General features: G+C 39.8%; 1 protein-coding gene across 1 annotated transcript in view; it reads right to left on the bottom strand.

The window, feature by feature from the left end:
• Positions 1-21502, bottom strand: part of LOC124551184 — a 128942-nt gene extending 107440 nt beyond the window's left edge. Inside the window, exon 1 of the mRNA XM_047126172.1 lies at positions 21470-21502. Coding sequence (XP_046982128.1) covers positions 21470-21502 — 33 coding nt within the window. The remainder of the gene's footprint in view (positions 1-21469) is intronic.
• Between the last annotated feature and the right edge of the window lie 1415 nt (positions 21503-22917).

Here is a 22917-nt window from a genome sequence, read left to right as displayed (position 1 = left end):
GGTTCGAGTGTCGTGAGGGATACATTCGAGCGTACGCCTTGTAATGGCAGTTTGCAAAAACGTGTTCACTTCAGGAAGCGGTAGTACACCTGCCATCATCACCAGACCGTACCTAAAGAGTGCAAGTGTCATGGAAACGAAACGTGGAAAGGCGGTCACGTAACGACGAACATAAGTGCTTTCCTGCCTGTGATCGAATATGTTGCTCTGTGATTCGTGGTTTGTATTGGCGCAGTTTCAATTAACCATCACTTTGCACAAATCGTAATATACCTGACGGTTCACAAGTGAACATTGCTTTCAATTGACTCAAGAATAAGTGGTCAGAGCGGAACGTTATGACAGCAGTTAAAACATGTACATATATGCTGACATTTTTAAGCACTGGAGGCAACTTCAGTGACAAGTAATTTTAAAATACGTTAAGTACGCATTATCTTTCAGAAATAAATCAGGAAGTGTGTAGGATATGTCATACATAAAGAATACGTAATATGTATGAAAAAAAAATAAAAGAAAAAAAGATGGGGGAGAGAGAAAGGGGGAGAGGGGGGAAGGATGGAGGGAGGGAGGGAGGGAGGGAGGGAGAGAGAGAGAGAGAGAGAGAGAGAGAGAATCCCCAGCACACGTCATAAGTGAAATGACGTAACATATGCGAAATAAGTATTTGAAAACATATTTTCGTTTAAGATTTAACACCACACTTCTGCTACAAGCATGTAAATGTATATACACTGAGTGTGAGGTACATGACACAATATGATGCAATTTTTGGCCTACTGTAGCCACAGTTCAACAAACAGAAAATCAGTTTAAGATACTTATCTACATTGATCACATTACTGCACTGTAGTTGTGTGGAAGACAAATTTTACCAAACACTCAAGTTATTTGATATTATTAATATACACACATCAGTTGGTTATATTAATAAATTCGTCTGTGGAGCAGAACGAGACGGCCACCAATTAATCACTCAGGTTCCTCTTGAGGTTTATATAAAGCGGATAGATTTTCTGATTTTTGAAAAGTAACTGAAACCATTTTCGTGATTCATGGATCAAAGGAAGTGTCTTTAAATCTTTTTGAGTATTACTCTTATTTCTAATACTGATACTATGAGTTTATCTCTTGGCTGGAAAGAGAGATGTCTTCAATGTAACAGATTTCGTGAAGGAAAAAAATTATCGCTAAGCAGTACTAAGTATCCCCAGAGCTCTAAGTACTCTCCACCACACACCGCACGGTTGCTGGTCGAGTACAGATGCATATGTAGTTCCATAAACTGACACCACAGGTAATTTGTGGTACACGTTTTTGCGCTCGAAAAACTTTAGCCGGACATTATGAGTTACTCAAAAAGTGACGGCGTATGAGATTATGTACCGGTAAAGAGATCAACCGAGGGATGGTAGCTTTATTGTTGGCATGTCAGATGTGTCTGACACTCGGACACCATACGCATAACATTTTGGTAGCATTTTATCAACGGAAGCAGTAGGATTATTACATGAAATGTATGCGCAGTAGTGAATATTGCCAAAGATCAGCTGTATAATGGAATGATAATGAAAATTTGTGCCAGATGGGAACTCGAAACCAGATTTGGCAGTTTTCGCGAGCGGCGCCTTACAATTAGGCTATTCGAGCACGGACCCCGGCCAGACTCAAAGTTTCATTCCTCTACGACCTGCGCCCGTACATCAGTTATATACACTACTGGCCACACCAAGAAGAAATGCAGATGATAAACGGGTATTCATTGGACAAATATATTATACTAGAACTGACATGTGGCTACCTTTTCACGCAGTTTGGGTGCATAGATCCTGAGAAATCAGTATCCAGAACAACCACATCTGGCCGTAATAACGGCCTTGATACGCCTGGACAATGAGTCAAACAGAGCTTGGATGGCGTGTACAGGTACAGCTGCCCATGCAGCTTCAACACGATACCACAGTTCATCAAGAGTAGTGACTGACGTATTGTGACGAGCCAGTTGCTCGGCCACCATTGACCAGACGTTTTCAATTGGTGAGAGATCTGGAGAATGTGCTGGCCAGGGCAGCAGTCGAACATTTTCTGTATCCAGAAAGGCCCGTACAGGACCTGCAACATGTGGTCGTGTATTATCCTGCTGAAATGTGGGGTTTCGCAGGGATCGAAAGAATGGTAGAGCAACGGGTCGTAACCCATCCGAAATGTTACGTCCACTGTTCAAAGTGCCGTCTATGCGAACAAGAGGTAACCGAGACGTGTAACCAATGGCACACTACACCATCACGCCGGGTGATACGCCAGTATGCCGATGACAAATACACGCTTCCAATGTGCGTTCACCGGGATGTCACCAAACACGGATGCGACCGTGATGATGCTGTAAACAGCACCTGGATTCATCGGAAAAAATGACGTTTTGCCATTCGTGCACCCTCGTTTGTCGTTGAGTACACCATCGCAGCCGCTCCTGTCTGTGATGCAGCGTCAAGGGTAACCGCAGTCATGGTCTCCGAGCTGATAGTCCACGCTGCTGCAAACGTCATCGAACTGTTCGTGTAGATGGTTGTTGTCTTGCAAACGTCCCCACCTGTTGACTCAGGGATGGAGACGTGGCTGCACGATCCGTTACAGCCATGCGGGTAAGATGCCTGCCATCTCGACTGCTAGTGATACGAGGCCGTTGGGATCCAGCACGGCGTTCCGTATTACCGTTCTGAACCCAGCGATTGCATATTCTGCTAACAGTCATTGGATCTCGACCAACGCGAGCAGCAATGTCACGATACGATAAATCGCAATCGCGATAGGCTACAATCCGACTTTTATCAAAGTCGGAAGCGTGATGGTACGCATTTCTCCTCCCTACGCGAGGCGTCACACAACGTTTCACCAGGCAACGCCTGTTTGTGTATTAGAAATCGGTTGGAAACTTTCCTCATGTCAGCACGTTGTAGATGTCGCCACTGGCGCCAACCTTGTGGGAATGCTCTGAAAAGCTCATCATTTGCATATTACAGCATCTTCTTCCTGTCGGTTAAATTTCGCGTCTGTAGCCACGTCATCTTCGTGGTGTAGCAATTTTAATGGCCAGTAGTGTATATTTCCGTAGAGGGATGACATTTTAATTGAAAAGTGTCTTGCCCGCAGTTGGCGTATAAATACGATATTGCAGTGCCTGTGATGTTCAGAAATGCGATGCAGTCAATTATAGCCTCGCGATGGTTTTTGAAGTGGAAAATTAACATCAGTGTAAGATAAATAGTAAAGAACATTTGCCGTTTGCATATTCGTCGATAAATACGAAACCGTGCTGCCTGAACATTGGCGGAAGGATCAATCAACATGAATAAGTGCGCAACTGGCACAGCTCAATCATCCGCCTCACAGTTGACGGCTGCGGCTAAAAGCAAAGCCCGCTCGCCACGTCTGAAACGGATTTTTACGCAAAATTACAACTCCATCAAATCGAGAGCGGTCAGCCAGGACATACGAAAATGAAATAGTTGGAAGAAAGCCTACATAGACGCTGGCAACGGCCTTGCAGCAATGGAAACACCGGCTCCCGCCAGATCACCGAAGTTAAGCGCTGTCGGGTGTGGCCGGCACTTGGTTGGGAAACCGTCAGGCTCGCCATGCGCTGTGGCCATTTTTCGGGGCGTAGTCAGCCTCGTGGTGCCAACTGAGGAAGTATTCGACCAAATAATAGCGGCTCCGGTCAAAGAAAACCGTAATAACGACCGGGAGAGCTGTGTGCTGACCACACGCCACTGCTATCCGCATCCTCAACTGAGGATGACACGGCGGTCGGATGGTCCCGATGGGCCACTTGTGGCCTGAAGACGGAGTGCTACGTAGACGCTACTTTAAGCTGTGGCATCACTACATGGGATGTATTGATATAAGTTTTACCTTAAAATAAAGTAATCAAAGAGTATTTTGGCTACGAGTTGCGTGTGGAGGGGAAAGTGGATTATGGACTGGAAGAGATTCTGGAACAGTGATGCACCATATAGAATGGCGAGACTGTACGTTACGACCGCCTGTGCCTGGAACGCAGTGCAGCACCTGTTCTGCCTGGCGCCGATTCGGTCGGACGTCCGTGCGTTGGTGTGTGTGTGCGCACGGGTCACGCAGTTCCCGTGAACTGGCGACTTGTGGGTGCCGAGCTCACACCTGACAGCATGCTAAGCGTGTGTTCGATCGGTCTGAGATCAGGCGAATCTGGAATCCGGTGGCGAAACATTAACGTGAGGTTGCCGCCAGGCACCTGTAACCGCCGCAGCACGATTCTGGCCTCGAGTTACGGACAGGCATCCCGGTGGAAGACGCCATCGCGGTCGAGGAAAATATCGAGCACGAAGGGACGCATGTGGTCCCCAGGATTCTTGACGCAGTCCACTGCTGTCGTGGCGTGTCCCTGCGCTGCCACATCTGTCACGGAGGCCCAGATGGGTGTCCCCCACGGTACAGTATTATCCCCACATCGGCGCATATTCCGAGCAGTCTTTCGCCTAGGTGATAGCTTATTCAGCCACAATTCTCCTGTAGCAAGAAGCGTTATTCATTCACCCAGACGTCGCGATACACAATCCAGTTTCTATATTCCTGTCCCCACCGTAGTGCTAGTGGAGGATGTCGTCGGTTCAACAGGGAGGATCGTCTGCCGCTGAGCCCCACATCCGACGCTGTGTGGTGGGCGGCGCGCTCCGGACCACTTGCGCCAGCCTACACCTGCATTCTGCCACAGATGGCCGGCCATCCTGATTTACAGAGCGGGCAAGTCTTCGACCTCCGCGGTTCTGTGATGGAGTGTGGACGACATGCACTTCCCCGCCTACTCCAGGTTTCACCGTCCTGCAACAAATTTTCCTAGATGGTTTACGCGCTAGCAGCCGACCAACTTCCCCGTTTCCCAGGTGCTGCCCTTTGTCGAAGTCACTCGCTTCAGTGGGTTTCGCCGTTTGCTGCCCCCGTACCGTCCCTTCCGCTTGTGTTCGGCTCACGCACCTTCCCTGCGACGTTGCGTGGTCGGAACGCTACCAGGCGGCCAAAGTCACAATCTTCCGGTTCATCGGTGTACATTTTGCTGAGCATTTATGGTGTATCTCCACTGTATGTACACAGACCTTTTCGAAAATTTCTGGCAAATATCCTGACGGGAAGGAAATTGCAATACCAACGAATTGGTAAGCGTGTTTCTACCTGTTGTAAGACGAGTATATTTCTATCCTCTATTGTCAAACCACAATTTATTAAAGATGTTTATATCTTATTAATAGCATTAAGTAGGAATAATTAATATTTGTCATTTTGGAAATAATTGTGGTAACAGGGAATGTCTGCACCAAAGTATTGTTGGCGGGAGAGACCGCACATTGATATAATTTTAAAAAGGGCGGGAGAGACAGCGTATGGATACATTTTAAGAAAAGAGCGAAAAAGACCGCGCATTGGTACATTTTGTAATGGTAGCAGGGATTGTATACACCAGAAAGCATTGTTGGCGGGAGAGACCGCAACTTAGCGTTCGTAGGAATTCAGTAGTAAGCGAGATGTGAAGCGAATCTGTAGCAGGTCTGAAGTGAGAGGTTGAGAGGAGCGGTGCGCCTGCCAGCCACCAGCTATGATTTACAAGAGATTATAAACCGATGTACAGAGACATCAGCTAACTCTTATCATAAGAGGAGGTAATATTACTGAATTATTGTTTTGAGAAACTCAAGACTTCTGAAGGTATGTTTGAGCAATGCTAGTTGTAAGATTATTGTAAAACGTAAGTCCCATTTGAACGTTTGCAAAATCATTTCATTACCAACAGAAAATATTTGACGAATCGTTTTCAGAATATAATTAATTTTTGCCAGCAATATTGCATTACTGATGATAATCCATCCCAAAAACCATCAACGTAAAACTTTGGAAAATTTTATTGTTGTCAAGAAAAAGTTTAACTATGAATTACGTAACTTCAGTCAAATTAATTAAAGAATGACGTCAGCTTTGCTATTAAAGAATAATGCCAGCTTTGGTAATAAATACAGCCACTTATATGAAAGCCCACCAGCAGCTAATAGAGTATAGTAAAACAGAGTAACTATATTCATGTTGCAGTTAGATGTAGCAGTCAGATGGCGATCCAGTAACAATAGAAAAGGTAAGGAACAGTTTTGCGTTATCGCAGGTAACGACTGAGGGCCACGACGACGACGCATCCTACGTTTCGTCGAAATAATCCGCAAAACACTTTTAATAAGCAGCATTTAAATTTCTATGCGAAGATTGCACTTATTATTATTGAGAATGAGAATTTATTTCAAAGGGAAGAGTCCATTTGTTATTATTAAGCAAGAGATAGAAATCCTAAGGATAGGTTTCATAGGTTATTGTAGAAGGGAAGGTTGCGTAACAGAAGATATATAGAGGAGACGGGAAGGTTTCACTGTGAAAGATGATGGCTGTCCAGATTTCGCACAAGAGTGACGCCAGTGTTGCCACTTTGACGGCGCCAATCAGGTTTGCTTTAAATACTCGCCGTGACGGTCGTGAGCGACGGTTACCTTTGAGACTGGAGGTGGTAGCTGATGTTAGTCAGGAACGCCTTCAAGGCGACAAAGACGCCATTATAAACGCCTCACTCAGTTTTAACGCGGTACTGTAACTGGGCTACGATAAGCTGGATGTTTCTTCTGCGATACTGCAGAAAGACTGGGCAGGAATGTAGCCACTGCATAATATTGCTAGCAGTGGCGGTCAGGAGAACGTAAGCGGGCTCCGGATGGCGACTTGGCCGTCCACCGTGTCCAGCGTGTGGCTGTGGCGCATCGTACCGCATCTGCAGCAGCAGTCTGAGCAGCAGTTGGCACCACTGTGACACAACGAACTTGCTACAAATCGGTTACTTCAAGGAGAGCTCCGAGCCACATGCCCTGCAGCGCCATTTGCGCCTGCAGTGGTGTTAAACGAGGGCAGGGAGAAGGTTTGTCGTGTTTTCTAAAGAAATTTGGTTCTGCCTCGTTGCCAGTGAAGGCCGTGTGTTGGTTGCATGGAGACCAGTTCAGGGCCCACAACCAATCCGTTTGCGTGCTACTCACACCCTGGAATTATGGTCTCGGGTGCGATTTCGTGTGACAGCTTGAGCTCTCTGTTCGTTAACCCACGCACCCTGACTGCAAATTCGAACGTCATTCTAGTGATGCGATCTTCTGTGCTGCCATTCATGAAGAGTATTCCATGGAGTGTTTTCCAACAGGATAACGCTCGCCTACAAACCGCTGTTGTAACCCAACATGATCTACAGTGTCTGGCCGTGTTGCCTCGGTCTACTCGATCACAAAATCTGTCTCCAGTCGAGCACATGTGGAACATCTTCGAACGACAACTCCATCGTCATCCACAAACAGTGTGCCTGTACTGGGCGACAAACTGCAACAGGCGTGGAACTCCATCCCATAGGCTGCCATCCGCCACCTCTACAGCAAAATGCACTCACGGTTGCATACTTGCATCAGCATTATGACGGTTATACCGCTTGTCAATGTAGCAGCAGTTCACATTCGCAATGGCTTATCTTGCGCTTACATTAACCTGCAATCTTGCAATGTTAATCACTCTAAAATGTTCCCTAGAGAAATATATTCCCGAAATTTCCTTACTATACATTAATTATTTTTTGGTATTGCCATTTTTTCCATCACTATATTTACTTCTCGATTCTGTTTCCTCACTGAATAAAACGCAGACTCAAATTCCGATCGTTCCAGGCACGTTGGCATTGTTTATAGTTGTCTACGAGGTATAAAAAGTTCGCGTATTGCTTTCAAAGCTAATGACTTAATTTATGTGTGCGCCAAGTGCAGATGTATTTAGATTTTGTAGCCACTGTGCACACGAGTGTTTTTCGACAGCGACATCAGAGTCCCTTTCATTCTGTCCGCTACTACAAAAGAGAATAAATAAATGAAATTGTAGAACATGAACACGTTATGTTCAACTTATTAATAATTAAATAAATGAATAAATGATTGCCTCATTTCGATGTGTATCTTGTAATGGTACTTTGACTACCGCGCCTCCGCCAATACAAAGATATAATTTACGATCGCGCACGCAGAAGAGCGCTGCGCCAGCGACCGATTTTTATAAATAATTTTGTTCGTCTTTTTACTTTTGCGTAGGTTTTTGTTTTTAACAACTAATTGATGACACTCTCTCTCTCTTGTCTTCATACGAAAGACGTGTATTTTTCGCCGATGTGTTGAATGTGCTTTTGGGTGGAAATTAAAATTATATCACAAAGCGAGGTTGTTTCAATAGTGATTCGAGGTGGTTATCGCCAAATTTGTAAATTGATCATGACAGAGACAACTTGAAGAAGTTTTCAACAGATGGAGAAAAGTGAAAGACGGGTCGTCGTACAAGAGAAATTAGGAGGACACCCATGAAGACTATATTGTAATTAATACTGCGTATCTAACAAGATTATAAGGTAAATTTCAATTAGTTTCTGATGCTATTTCCGTACAGTCGCTTTTTGTAGTGTTGCCGACCCGGTCTGCCATGCACGGTCAAATTACAGCACGATCTCAATCAATAATACGAAGTCCGCCTTATCCGTAACTGAAACCACCAAAAATTCAAAACCCAATCAGATTTTCTATTTTATATTTTTCACGGCAGAACCCCGAGGATAGAGGAAACACTACAATTGCCGTCCTGATGACAGGACTTACAATCTCCGGATTTGATACAAGTGCAATTATTATAAATTTTGGACATTTTATCTAATTTTAACCGCTTAATAGCATTAGAAAATGAATTTGGACTAAGTCTCATTCATTTCAATTGTAATGTTACGTGCATGAAATTTACAACAATATTGTTTTCCCTGTTATTAATTCGTGTTAATTTTCATTTTTATGGCGAGAAATTAATTTGGTAAAAAAAAGGGAAAAGGATAACGTTCCATAAAATAATTTGCACGGACGCGAAAGAAAAAATTTTGGATTGAAAACTGTTTATTTGACGCTACATTTGCAACATAAGACTGAAGAACAAAAAAAAAATTGGTGAGTACACAAATTTAAATTTTTTCCAGTTTCAAGCAGCCATCTGTACTTCCTTTATTCCGATCCATTTATTACGAAATTATTTTTTCAAATTGTAGTTAAAATTGATTTACTATTATTGCAAATGATAAGTCAAGAGCATATTCACAGTCATTTATTTGTGAGAGGGAAATTTCAGTACCAGTTTAGTAATTCAATTTCTAATTAAAAATCATACAGAAATATCCATTTCCATCAGAGAAATTTCAGATTTCAACATATCATATTTTAAATTTTATTTTTGCCATTGGAAAATTTTATTTGCAATTAATTACGAAAATCGCAAGGTGGACGCTAGACGCGTAGAAATTGCTTCCGCGGACGAGCTTAGTGAAAGTGACACATTGCAATACATGTCCGACAGTCAAACGAATATTGAACTTAATTGTGAGGATGTTCAAGACATAATTTTACCGGATCGATTAAGACAACAACCCCTACATTTAAACAGATATACAGGCGAATGGAGAGTGAGTACTACGCGACAAAACGTGACATTGACAACGTCAACTTCAGAACCAGACATCAATCAGACACGAGAAAATGACGAAACTAGGACACAGGACTCTGACATGCTCAACCAGATTCTGAAGTTACTTGGTGACCAAAACAGAAAATTTGACAAAAGATTTGACGCTTTAGACGAGAAAAATGACAATTTAAAACGTGACATTGGGAAATTTGGCACTAACTTCGATGAACTGACACGGGATGTAAAACAAAATTTTGAAAAACTATCGAGACAAATTTCCAACTTGACAGAAACAACCAGTAGTCTTGGAAGGAAATTTACTAACTTATCAGACAAGGTTACTAGACAAGAAAAGGTATTTGAGGAATTCAGTGACGAGACAAAAATTGACTTACAACGATGTAATGAGAAATTGTTAATAGTAGTTTTTGAACAACAGAAAACCAGTACCCAAGTTGACGAATTACGACAGTCACACAATTCCGTAAAAACAAACCAAAAACACTTAGACCTGACGATTACAGACCTCTCAGATAGATTAAATGATGTAACATTGGAGTAGAAATCCCTACAGGAAAAGTTAGAAAAACTTGAAGACAGAGCAGATGTTGCAACTTTAAAGAATGACACAACTCTAGCAGAGAAACTTGTACCTGAATGCAAATTATGTGATGATTATTTAGATGTGAAGTTTGAGATAATGACACCGATCATTTTAGATAAGACAAAGGAACAAGTAAAGGGAGAAACAGATAATATTCAGAAAGAAGTACGTAAACTTAAATAAAATGTAATACCAAGTTTGTCAGTGATACCAAAACCCATAACAGGCAACCAAAACACAAATGAGAATCCGAATAATGCTAGATCTAGCACACAGCCGAAAATAAAATTACCAGTGAGTGATAAAAATCCCAATGAACCATTTTCAATGCTACCACAAGATCAAAATTACTATCAGACATCACCACATACTATGCACAGTTTGACACAAAATGCAGGACCCATAATACCATCGGGAGTAGCTGATGAAACATTAGTACGACATGGATACTTTCAGACATTTTCATGTGATGAGAAAGACAAAGTGCATCCTATTGTTTTCATCCGCTCTTTTGATGGTATTTTCCCGAGACATTGGTTAGAAGCCGACAAAATTCGATATGTTACAAATTTGTTACGTGGAAGAGTAGCTAAGTGGGGAGCAGCAATTAAAAGACGATGTTTAACATTTGAACAGTTTGAACAAGCATTTCTTGAGGAATTCTGGCCGATCACAGAACAGCAAAGTTTAAAACGAGAAGTATACGATCCAGAAATTTACAACCCGAAGAAAGAGAATTTACGTCAATACTTTGAATGCTACCGAGACAAAACATTATATTGGACAAAACCAGCAGATTTACCAGACGTAATTAGAACACTTAAAAGCCACTTACCATTTCCTTACCGTGATAAATTAATAGGAGTGTCCGAGGACAACATAAAGAATTTTTTCAGGTATATTGATGAGATAGATGTTGTTTACAGAGATGAGATCAGGAATTTCAATCAATTGTATCCGATCCATCGAAGCAATTCGCGTACGCACAACAGAAATGACAGAGGATATTGGAATCCGCCTCCGACACCACAACAAAACACTCAAAGAAACAATTCACACTACACTGGGACAAATCCATTAAATATTAGGAGAAACAACTCGCAGCATTGGCAAGGAAACAGTAACTATTACTATAATGGTTATCTGAACAGTAATTACAATCAGAACAATAACAGTTATATTCAAAATAACAACAACAGAAGAAGGAACCGAAATCATAGAGATCAAAGAAGAGAGGATAACAGGTACCATCCAGGATATTTTCAGAGAAACAACATCCAACAACATCCAAACATGTATTTCAGGAATAACAATAATGACAATACCAGTTACAGTCATGGGCGAAATAATGTATGGGGAAATCACAATGGACCACCGCCACGACACATGCAATACAGCAACCCTCAATTCCTACCTAACGGAACTCCCAATGCGACGCGAGGTAATGTCAACAACCAAACAGCTGATACTTGGGTGACGCGCGACAGAAATGTAAATATTATTGAGTTGGCCAATGAGCCCAACCCGCAGCAACAACCGAATTTGCCGAAAACGAACGACGACCGAGCTAAGCGCTCGAGTTACGGTCGATAGGGAGCAGAGCGCAACGGAACCGACGATTTGTTTTCTCCGATATGATGACAGTAAGAAAATAGAAAAATAATTATATCAGGGTGTAGATTTTAATAGTGCCAGTAAAACAAAAATAGATTATTCAGGCTATAACACGAGTTATGATTGGTAGTTATGAAGTGGAAATAATGTTAGATACAGGAGCAGCAGCAAGTGTCATTTCAATGTCCTTATATAATGAACTCAAACAAATAATGAACACACAAACATTGCCAGTACAGAATAGTCACATTATAAGTGCCACCGGTAACAAATCAAATAATGTGAAATTTCAAGCGCTAATTAACTTCACATGTTCAAATATACCACTCAATTACAGTTTTCTGGTAGTAGACAAATTAGTTATGCATTGCATTTTAGGAATTGACTTTTTGAATGAATATCAAGCAATCATAGATTTAGGAAAAGGGAAATGTCATTTAACCGTAAACCAACAACTGACAATAGAGTTAACACAGGGTAAAAACTTAAACAGTAAACAAGGTAAGTTTGAACAGTTACATTTTGCGGATCCACCAGCAACAAACATATGTGATTCAACTTTTAATGAAGCTGTAGCTCAGGGAATTAAACCTAATGATTTATATGAGAAATGCACAGAATCTGAATATCTGACAAAGGAACAACAACTTGAATTACTTGAAATTTTGTAGCTATTTGCTGAGGTATTTGTGGAGATACCTGGAATTATTAGAGGCTATACTTACGAGACGAATGTTAAACCACACAAAACATACTGTAGAACATATTATAATATTCCTTGGTCAAAGAAACCCGCAGTTTTCAAAGAGATTGAAAAAATGCAAGCTTGGGGTGTCATTGAAAGGTCACATTCACCATATTGCAGTCCGATACTAACAGTTAATAAAGAGGATGGTAGTGTAAGGTTAGTGCTGGACGCACGAGAAATTAACAAAGTTATAATCCCAATCAACACACGACCTATAAATTTGGAAGAACAACTTTTAAAATTTCATAATGTACAGTATTTAACCAATATCGACCTCCGCTCATCGTTTTGGCAGGTGAACCTCCATAAAAAGAGTCGTAAATACACTGCATTTCTATGTGAGGGACGTAGTTATAAATTTTGTGTTCTACCCTTTGGTCTACGAGTGAGTGCTGGAGTATTTATTGAAGCCTTAGATGCTGTTCTTGGACCACAATTGTTATCGCAAATCACAGTTATGTTGACGACATTATCATTGCCACCACTACTTGGGAAGAACATGTTAATCTTTTGAAGCAACCTCTGACTAAATTTTCTGATGCAAGTGTCACTATCAATTTATCAAAGACGAAATTAGGGAGGAGAGAAATCAAATTCCTTGGTCACATCATATCAACTGAAGGCATTTATCCAGACTCAAGAAAAATTGATGCAATAAAGAATTTTCCATCCCCACAGAATCGTAAACAACTCAAAGCCTTTCTTCGTCTATCTTCATTCTTCAGGAAATTTGTACCCTACCACCTTCTTAACAGTCCACATCTTCTGTCTTTACTCAAAAGAAATAATATTTGGAAATGGACAGAGTTCTGTCAGACAGATTTTGAAGCGATTAAGAATGCTTTAGTAAATGCACCGTTGTTATGTCATGCTGACGTGACGTCAGACTTTTGCCTAGTAACAGATGCAAGTTCCTATGGGCTCGGAGCATTTTTATTCCAAATTCATGTAGAAAGTGAACAAACAGTCATCAAACCTATAAGTTTTGCTAGCCACACGCTCACTGAATGCGAAAAGTCATATTCAGTGAACGAGCACGAAACACTTGCCATAGTATGGGCATTTCGCAAGTTTCGCTACTTTCTATGGGGAAAACGTACTAAGCTTTATACTGATCATCAAGCTCTTTCTTTCCTGCTATCATGCAAGTTATTACATTCACGTCTTGCACGCTGGTGTGCATCACTACAAGGATATGATTTTGATATTATATACATAAAAGGAGAATCCAACATTATAGCCGATGCTCTATCTCGTTTGCCACAAGGCCTACAAGAATTTTCAGATGTGACAGAACAAACATCAGATTTCAAAATTTTACTCATGTATGACGGTACATTTGCACCTTACTGCAAAAACATGTGCAGGAAGTTAGCCATATTGCAGGACAATGATCCCAGGTGGATCCAGATAAAGAATAAATTACGTGCAGGAACAGACCCACACCTTGAAAAATATTACACATTACACAAAGAAGTATTATTTCACCGACGAAACCCTGAATCACAGCATTGGTGTGTTTGCTTACCTGAAGCTCATGTTGATGATTTTATTTTATTTACACACAGAACTTGGAGACACTATGGTGTAACCAAATGTACAGATAAGATTATACAATATTGCTATTTTCCAAATTTAAGGCAAAGAGTATTGAGTAACATTAGGAAATGCATCAAATGTCAGAAAGCCAAATATTCTAATTGCACAAGCATGAATGACTTGCACCCAATCATACCTAAGAGGCCATTACAGCTAATTTCTTTAGATATTGCAGGACCCCATCCACAAGCACGTGGAGGAATGAAATACATCCTTGCTGTGTTAGATGTTTTCACAAAGTATTTAAAATTATATGCTTTACGTTCAGTTTCTACCACTGCTATTACCAGACATCTATTAACAGATTATTTTGTAAGAATAGGAAAACCTGCAGTTATGATCACGGATAATGCAGCATATTTTACCAGTTTAAAATGGAAGACTTTTATTGATGAACAGAATGTTAAACATATTTTAATTTCAAGATTTCACGCGGCAGGAAACCTAGTAGAAAGAACATTTCGAGAATTTGGACAGTTTATGAGAACACACACACCAGAGAAGCACACAAAATGGGTAGAATACCTAGCACCATTTGAACAAATAGTGAACAATTTAACTCACATTTCTACTGGATGCACACCAACTGAATTAATTATGGATAAAACAGAAAGAAATGAATGGACAGACCCTGTACCTAAATTTACAGCAACAACAAATCATGTTAGTTTAGAAGAAAAGGTAAGACAAGCTTACACAACATTATGTGACAAAGCTAAGGAAAGAAAGCAGAAATATGACAGAGGTGTCAGGAAAGCACAAACATTTCAAATTGATCAGTTAGTTTTACTAAGAACACATCCTAAACCCACAAAACTGAAACATTTAAACAGGAAATGGCAGATCTTATACTCTGGACCATACCGAATTGCAAATATTCCACACCCTGGCTGTTATTCATTAGAATATCCGTTAACACATAAACCCAGAGGTCTACATCCACACAGACGTTTGAAAAAAAATACAACAGTAAATGTTTTAATTACTGACGACGCCTTTGGTATTTTACTTCTGATGAAGGTATATTTAGATATACCGAAACCGTGGTGAAGAATTTTAATAAATCTTTTATCCTGCAACTGTTTGACTGTTATCATTTACCATGAAAAAAAAAAAAAAACGTGTTTGCCATCAGCAGAAATATGTTGGTTCTTTGCGTGCATATTACAGCAAGTAATATAACTCATTGTTGGAGGTTCTTCGAGGCTTCATGCTGCTCCAGAATATGTTCCACGTGGCTGTAATATTTCATGTTCTTTTTGTGAAAACGTATTATGCTTACTAGATAGGTTTCAGATCCTCTATAGACGTGATCTGCTTGCAAGGAAGGTCATAATCATATTCATCGGTAGCGCCAGGAAGTCAGAGGCTGTAATCTTAATATTATTGTCGTCCAAATTTCATTTCCGCTCAGGCTCCCCCCCCCCCCCCCCCCCCCCGGCTACGAAACGAAATCATTTTCTGTACCGAACGTTTCAATTAAACTGAGGTCAGGCAGCATTAACGGTCACTCTTGGGTGAAAATATTCTACAAAAAGAAAATATTTTCAGAGCATTTTACTGAAGTTACATATCTTATGTACACAACTAGTGCAAAAAAAGTGAGATACTTCAATGTATGTAACTATGTCTATACATTCCGTCCCTAAAAACTATGTAACCACTGCTAAAAAGCAGTAAGGAATTATCCATCGTTACCTTAGTTTTGCAAAAGTTGTAGTAACGAAGGGCCACCTTATTATACATCTATGTACTCTTGACAGAAACAGGTTTAGCCTGATGTCAGATTCCTGAGGTGGACAAATTAACACCATCATGTGTGATACCACGTTTGTAGATGACGAGGGTCAACCAAACGGTGCGGTGGAAGTAATACTTCAAAGCTACACACCTGTGACACGGCAGTGCGATGTTTATTTTTATCGCAAGATAAGAACTTTATCTTGGGTCTTCGAAATCACAGTATGCTTCTGGAAACCCAGGGGGAATCGCACAACTGAGCGGATGCAGTAACGTTTCCCAGCATAACTAATGATCAGCTTTCAACAGTGATTTTTCAGGTAATGTTATCGTATGCGTAGTATGCATAAAAATTAATTCCCCAAAAAATTATTTAAAAATGTTAATTAAGTCTATTTTCCTCCGAATCTTCGCAAAGAACGATGTGATTGCGCGAAGATTGCATTCGTTAGATGTTCATTTTACTTCTGATGAAGGTATATTTAGATATACCGAAACCGTGGTGAAGATGAGTAATATTTTTATAATAAGTTTGTTTGCATTCGTGAGAAGCACAGAAATATTAGTTTGGTGAATAAAAATCGCCTTTTCTTGTTGCACTGTATTTTATTTCCCCCAGACGCGTTTCATCTTTTCCTTTAAGGCACCTTCAGTGGGGTCTAGAACAGTTTCGTTTTGATATGTGATATCTGAAGATTGAAGAAAAATTCACGTCTCGATTTTTGCGTAAATAAGTGACTGCTTACAGTTCTTCGCATTTTTGGCTGGAATCTGAATTCCTCCAATCTAGTCACTTGCTGGAGGTCGGACTGCGATACAACTTCACGTTTTCATGTTCTTAACTTTTTTCTGCACAGTTTCCATAGTGTTTGCCCTTATTGTTGTCGAGCACTATTACTATTCTGTCATTAGTTGTAGATTACTGAACAGAAAACTGTGATTTAAAGACGTAACTACTGTGAGTTCACTGCTCGTCTCATCCTATTTGGCTTGCTTACATACATGTTACCAACCTACATCTACATCTACATCTACATGACTACTCTGCAATTCACATTTAAGTGCTTGGCAGAGGGTTCGTCGAACCACAATCATACTATCTCTCTACCATTCCACTCCCGAACAGCGCGCGGGAAAAACGAACACCTAAACCTTTCTCTTCGAGCTCTGATTTCTCTTATTTTATTTTGATGATCATTCCTACCTATGTAGGTTGGGCTCAACAAAATATTTTCGCATTCGGAAGAGAAAGTTGGTGACTGAAATTTCGTAAATAGATCTCGCCGCGACGAAAAACGTCTTTGCTGTAATGACTTTCATCCCAATTCGGGTATCACATCTGCCACACTCTCTCCCCTACTACGTGATAATATAAAACGAGCTGCCCTTTTTTGCACCCTTCCGATGTCCTCCGTCAATCCCACCTGGTAAGGATCCCACACCGCGCAGCAATATTCTAACAGAGGATGAACGAGTGTAGTGCAAGCTGTCTCTTTAGTGGACTTGTTGCATCTCCTAAGTGTCCTGCCAATGAAACGCCTTCCCCACAATATTATCTATGTGGTCTTTCCAACTGAAGTTGTTCGTAATTTTAACACCCACGTACTTAGTTGAATTGACAGCCTTGAGAATTGTACTATTTATCGAGTAATCGAATTCCAACGGATTTCTTTTGGGACTCATCTGAACCACCTCACACTTTTCGTTATTTAGCGTCAACTGCCACCTGCCACACCATACAGCAATCTTTTCTAAATCGCTTTGCAACTGATACTGGTCTTCGGATGACCTTACTAACGGTAAATTACAGCATCATCTGCGAACAACCTAAGAGAACTGCTGAGATTGTGACCCAGGTCATTTATACAGATCAGGAACAGCAGAGGTCCCAGGACGCTTCCCTGGGGAACACCTGATATCACTTCAGTTTCACTCGATGATTTGCCATCTATTACTACGAACTGCGACCTTCCTGACAGGAAATCACGAATCCAGTTGCACAACTGAGACGATACCCCTAGGCCCGCAGCTTGATTAGAAGTCGCTTGTGAGGAACGGTGTCAAAAGCTTTCCGGAAATCTAGAACATTACTTCGTGCGAATAAAGAGCTAGCTGCGTTGCACAAGAACGATGTTTTCTGAAACCATGCTGATGTTGAATATGACTGTCATTGCAGTCGGGGAGGTGTTGAAAATTTTGGTGTTCAGGTCATTTGGGTTTTGGTTTAATCATTTTGTGGAGGGGTTCATGGACAAGTAGGTCGAAACAGGTTCGATGGCATTGTTGTTATTGTTATTATTCTCTGCTGGACTGTGGAATGATAACTCAGTAGCTGTGGTTATATGTTAATTTCAAACATATACTTGTTGTTGTTTTTTATTGTTGTTTCCAAAAAGTTATTTAGGTTATTCTGTTCTCCTTCAATTGCGAATTTTATATTTTTATATATCTTGGTGATGTCGGTGTGTAATTTTCACTTTTAGTTTGAGGCTCATCTATTAAATGGCGGATATCACCCATATACGTCAACCAATGTAATATGTTGTATTCTTTTACTACTGTATTTGTAAAAATGATCTGTTCAGTGTGATTTATAAAAATTACTTTCTAATACTTCTGAAACTGGGGACCCCATTGGCAATAGCTCTCCTTTTAAATAAAATTCATTATTGAATTGGAAGTAATTTTGTTCAGTTATGAGCTTTATTAATGTATTTCATTACTCTGTTCATCACGGAGTTGATTGTGTGTTTTCAGGTTATTATCTAAGATGTTTCTGGGGCTGATATGTTGGAATACATGCTCTCTACATCAAACGAGAGTAATATTGCTGATTCTGGGATTTTTATATATTTTGTGTATTGTGTTAGCGTTTCAGTATTTTTAATGGTTCTCTCTTCATGTACTTTGGAATTTTCAGACTATAATTTTAACATGTATCCTGAAAGATTGTAAGTGAGATTTTACGGAAACCAGTATTGGTCTCAGAGCGAGGTTTGATTTGTGGATCTTTGGTAGGCTTTGGACTAGAGGAATTAATCTGTGTCAGCTTTCTTTTACCTGTGTTATCCAGTACGATGTCTATATGTATCAGGGTGCTTTTTACGTTTGTCTGGAATCTGTTTGTTGGTTCTGATTTCAATTTTGTTATGTTACACTGTGGCAAAATTCTTGTGTTTTTTCAATATATTGTTCCTTGTGTGTAAATACGACTGTGTTCACATTGTCTACTTTCGAAATGGTGACATTTTAATTTTCAAAGTTTGTCCTATGTTCTCTGTGTTACTGAATCTGTGTTCTAGTATTTTTTGTACTGTTGTGTTTCCATATTCGTTATTATATTATGAATTATTTTTACTAGTTCTCTATTAGTTAATCCAATGTTAACATTGCTGTTTTCTCTCTTATAGAAGAGAAGATAATTAGATTGCCTATATAAATCTCATGTACTTCTGAATTTACATTACATTGTAGTCCTTTCTCCAACAACTGACTTTCTTTACTGTTCATTTGTGTGTCTGTAAGGTTCACTAATCTTGGGTGGAATTTGTGTTTAGAGTTATTGTGTCGTGATTGGAATTTCTTGAGTTGACTGATCTTTATTCTATGAATAGTTTTCACTATTTGTACAGCGATTATTGTGGGACTTTCAGTCTTGTTGACCAGATGAGAGAAAACACCACATTTTCTTGCTGTAATGTACTTTATTTCTCCCAGAGGTATTTCGCCTTTTATTTTAAGCCATCTTCAGTGGGATGTAAAATGAGACAGTATTGTTTTGATATGTGATATTTGTAGAGTATAAATACCTCTCTGTCTGTTGTAGATGACTGTCATGCAAATGAGTTTTTAGTTCGCGTCATACCAGGCATTTCCATGTGGTCTACACCAGAAATTCGGAACAAAATGGTTCAAATGGTTCTGAGCAATATGCGACTTAACTTCTGAGGTCATCAGTCACCTAGAACTTAGAACTAATTAAACCTAACTAACCTAAGGACATCACACACATCCATGCCCGAGGCAGGATTCGAACCTGCGATCGTAGCGGTCTCTCGGCTCCATACTGTAGCGCCTAGAACCGCACGGCCACTCCGGCCGGCAATTCGTAACAAATCATCTGAACATTCATAAAAGCATACAACACATAAATTTCAACACCACCTGCAAATTCAATGGTCTTGTACCTAAATGTATTAATTCAAAGATTAAAAAGACTTCAGTCAGCGCTATCAAAAAGCGATGCATGCTACCTAGATAATGTAGTTAAAATTCAAACTAGATCCCTATTCTCTACTAAACGAAAACTATATTACATGTTATACAAGAGAGATTTGCAACTTGCAAACATCATTAGTAATATGGACTTTTCTCTCATCTGGTCAAAGAGGTCTAAAGACACACACAAACTGCTATACTAAGAATGGAAACTGGTCATAGAAGGAGGATTAGTCAACTTAAGAAACTTTAGTTACAGCACAATAACTCTAAACACAACCAACAAAAACACACACACTAATTGTACTCAAGTTTAGTGAACTGTACATACACGTAAACGAACATTAAGAAAAGTCAACTGTTCAAAAAGGATTAAAATACAATGTAAATTCAGAAACAGATGAAAATTACATAGGAAATCTAATCATAGAAGCAGGAAGGGTATTGGTAAGAGAAGATAGGAGAGAAGACAGCAGCATCAATATTGGATTAACTAGAGAAGCAGCAAAAAAAATCTATAATATAATAACCAATATGGAAGCCCAACAATACAAAAGCAAGACAAACATAGCATTAGAAACACTGAGAGAAGTTAGGAAAAACCTAGAAAATGAAAATGTCATCATTTCAGCAGTATAGGGGGGAGAATACAGTAGAACTTATGGACAAAGAACAGTACATTGAATAATCACAAGGATTTGTGTCACAAAGTAACATTACAAAATTGAAATCAGACCCAACAAAGATTCCAGACAAATGTAGACAGCACACTGAAAAATATAGACATCATGCTGGATAACACAGAAGAAGGAAAACTGACACAGATTAATCCCACTGCATCTGTCCTCCAACGCCAAAGATCCAGAATCCCAATCTCCCTTTGAGGCCAGCACTGGATTTCAGAAAATCCCTCACAATCTTTCAGGATACATTTTGAAATTAGATTCTGAAAATTTCAAATTACAAACAGTACAGAGCTAATCCAGCACATAAAGGATATAAAAATCCCAGAGAGAGGAACACTATTTTCATTTGATGAAGAAAGCACGTATTCCAACATATCAGCGCCAGAAACAATAGATATCTTAGATGAAATCCTGAAAACACATAGTCAACTCCCCTCCTCCCTTTTTCCTTGCAGTCAGCCAGCCACTACCATCTGCTATATTGTTTTACCTCTCTCTACCATTTTCTTGCTGGGTTGTCCATGTTTTACTGCTGGCGGCATGCTTCGTGCCATGCTTTGGTGTGGGTAGGCACATATTTTTCCAAGCTAGTTTCTTGTGTCTTACGTTCTGTTTTATCTTATTGATCTGAGTCTTTTCTTGACACCCGTCTCAATCTGTTACTGAGCGGGCGCTGAATACCTTGCCGTCGTGCGCCCTTAAAACCCTCTCCATCCATACATCCATCCATCCACCCCTGATAAACAGATTAATGAACTACACTAATAAAGCTCATAACTGAACAAAATCCAATAATGAATTTTATTTAGCAAGGAAATGGATTACCAATTGGGTCCCCAGTTACAGAAGTCTTAGCAAATAATTTAGTGAACTACATTGAACAGATCATTTTCACAAAAACAGTAGCTAAAGAATACAACATGTTACATTCGTTGAGGTATATGAATGACATCCGCTGTTGATGAGCCACAAACAAAAATTGAAATATTACATACTGAGATCAAGAAGGTATTTAAAAATACAGAATTCACATTTGAAAGAGAAGAGAATAACCTAATTAACTTTCTGGGAATAACGATAAAAGACAAAACAATAAGCACATGTTTGAAATTTACCTTAAACCCACAACAACTGACGTTATCATTCCCCAGTCCTCAGACCACCCGTACACAGAGAAGCAAGCAGCACTTTGACACGTGCTCCTTAGACTCAACACTGTGCCACTCAATAAAGAAAACTACCAAAAAGAACTTGACATAATAATGCAAATAGCCTACCACAATTATTACAATAGTAACAAAGACACAGAGCTAAACAACAAAATTAAAAGTAAAGTAAAAGCAGAAAAACAGAAAACCACTGGCAACAACACAGCAGAACCATACACATTCATAAACACTGAGTACCACAACGACTACACAAAATAATCAGGAAAACGTAAGACGATAGTATTCAGCATACACTTCGTTATGTTGGTCACATGTACGTAAACAAACCAAACAGGATTAGACACACAGTGATCTCACAGTAGTTACGTCTTTAAATCGCTGTTTTCTGTCAAATATCTACAAGTAGTAACACAAAACTAATAGTGCTGGACAGCAATAAGGGCGAACAAAATGAAAACTGTGAAGAAAGAAGTTCAGAACATGAAAAGAACGTGAAGTTGTTGTGCGACCTCTAGAAAGAAAGTAGATTTAGGAAATGCAGGTGGCAGCCAAAAACGCGAGGAACTGTAAGTAATCACTTACTTACATAAAGATAGCGACACGTCAATTTTTTTGCAATCTTTAAATATCGGATATCAAAACGAAACTGTATCATACTAGAGCCCAGTGAAGATAGCTTACATTAAAAGGCGAAACGCGTCTGGGAGAAATAAAATACACTTAAGCAAGAAAGGCGGTTTTTATTTACAAAACTAACCATTACTATAGTTATCTGAACGGTTTGTAACAGACAGAGACAATGTAAATCGTCCATGATTAAATTTTTATTTCTTTGTCAGTGTATGTCGTTTGAAACATTTATATTCATACCATGTTATTATTCCATATTGTCTTAATAACCTTACAAAACCCCTTGTGCTTACAAATTCCAAAACTGAAGTATTCAGCATACAAAGAAAA

Source organism: Schistocerca americana, chromosome 9 (genome assembly GCF_021461395.2).
Source record: "Schistocerca americana isolate TAMUIC-IGC-003095 chromosome 9, iqSchAmer2.1, whole genome shotgun sequence".
Taxonomy (NCBI): Eukaryota; Metazoa; Arthropoda; class Insecta; order Orthoptera; family Acrididae; genus Schistocerca; species Schistocerca americana.
The sequence above is the reverse complement of the archived record's forward strand: the minus strand, read 5'-3'. Positions and strand labels throughout refer to the sequence as shown.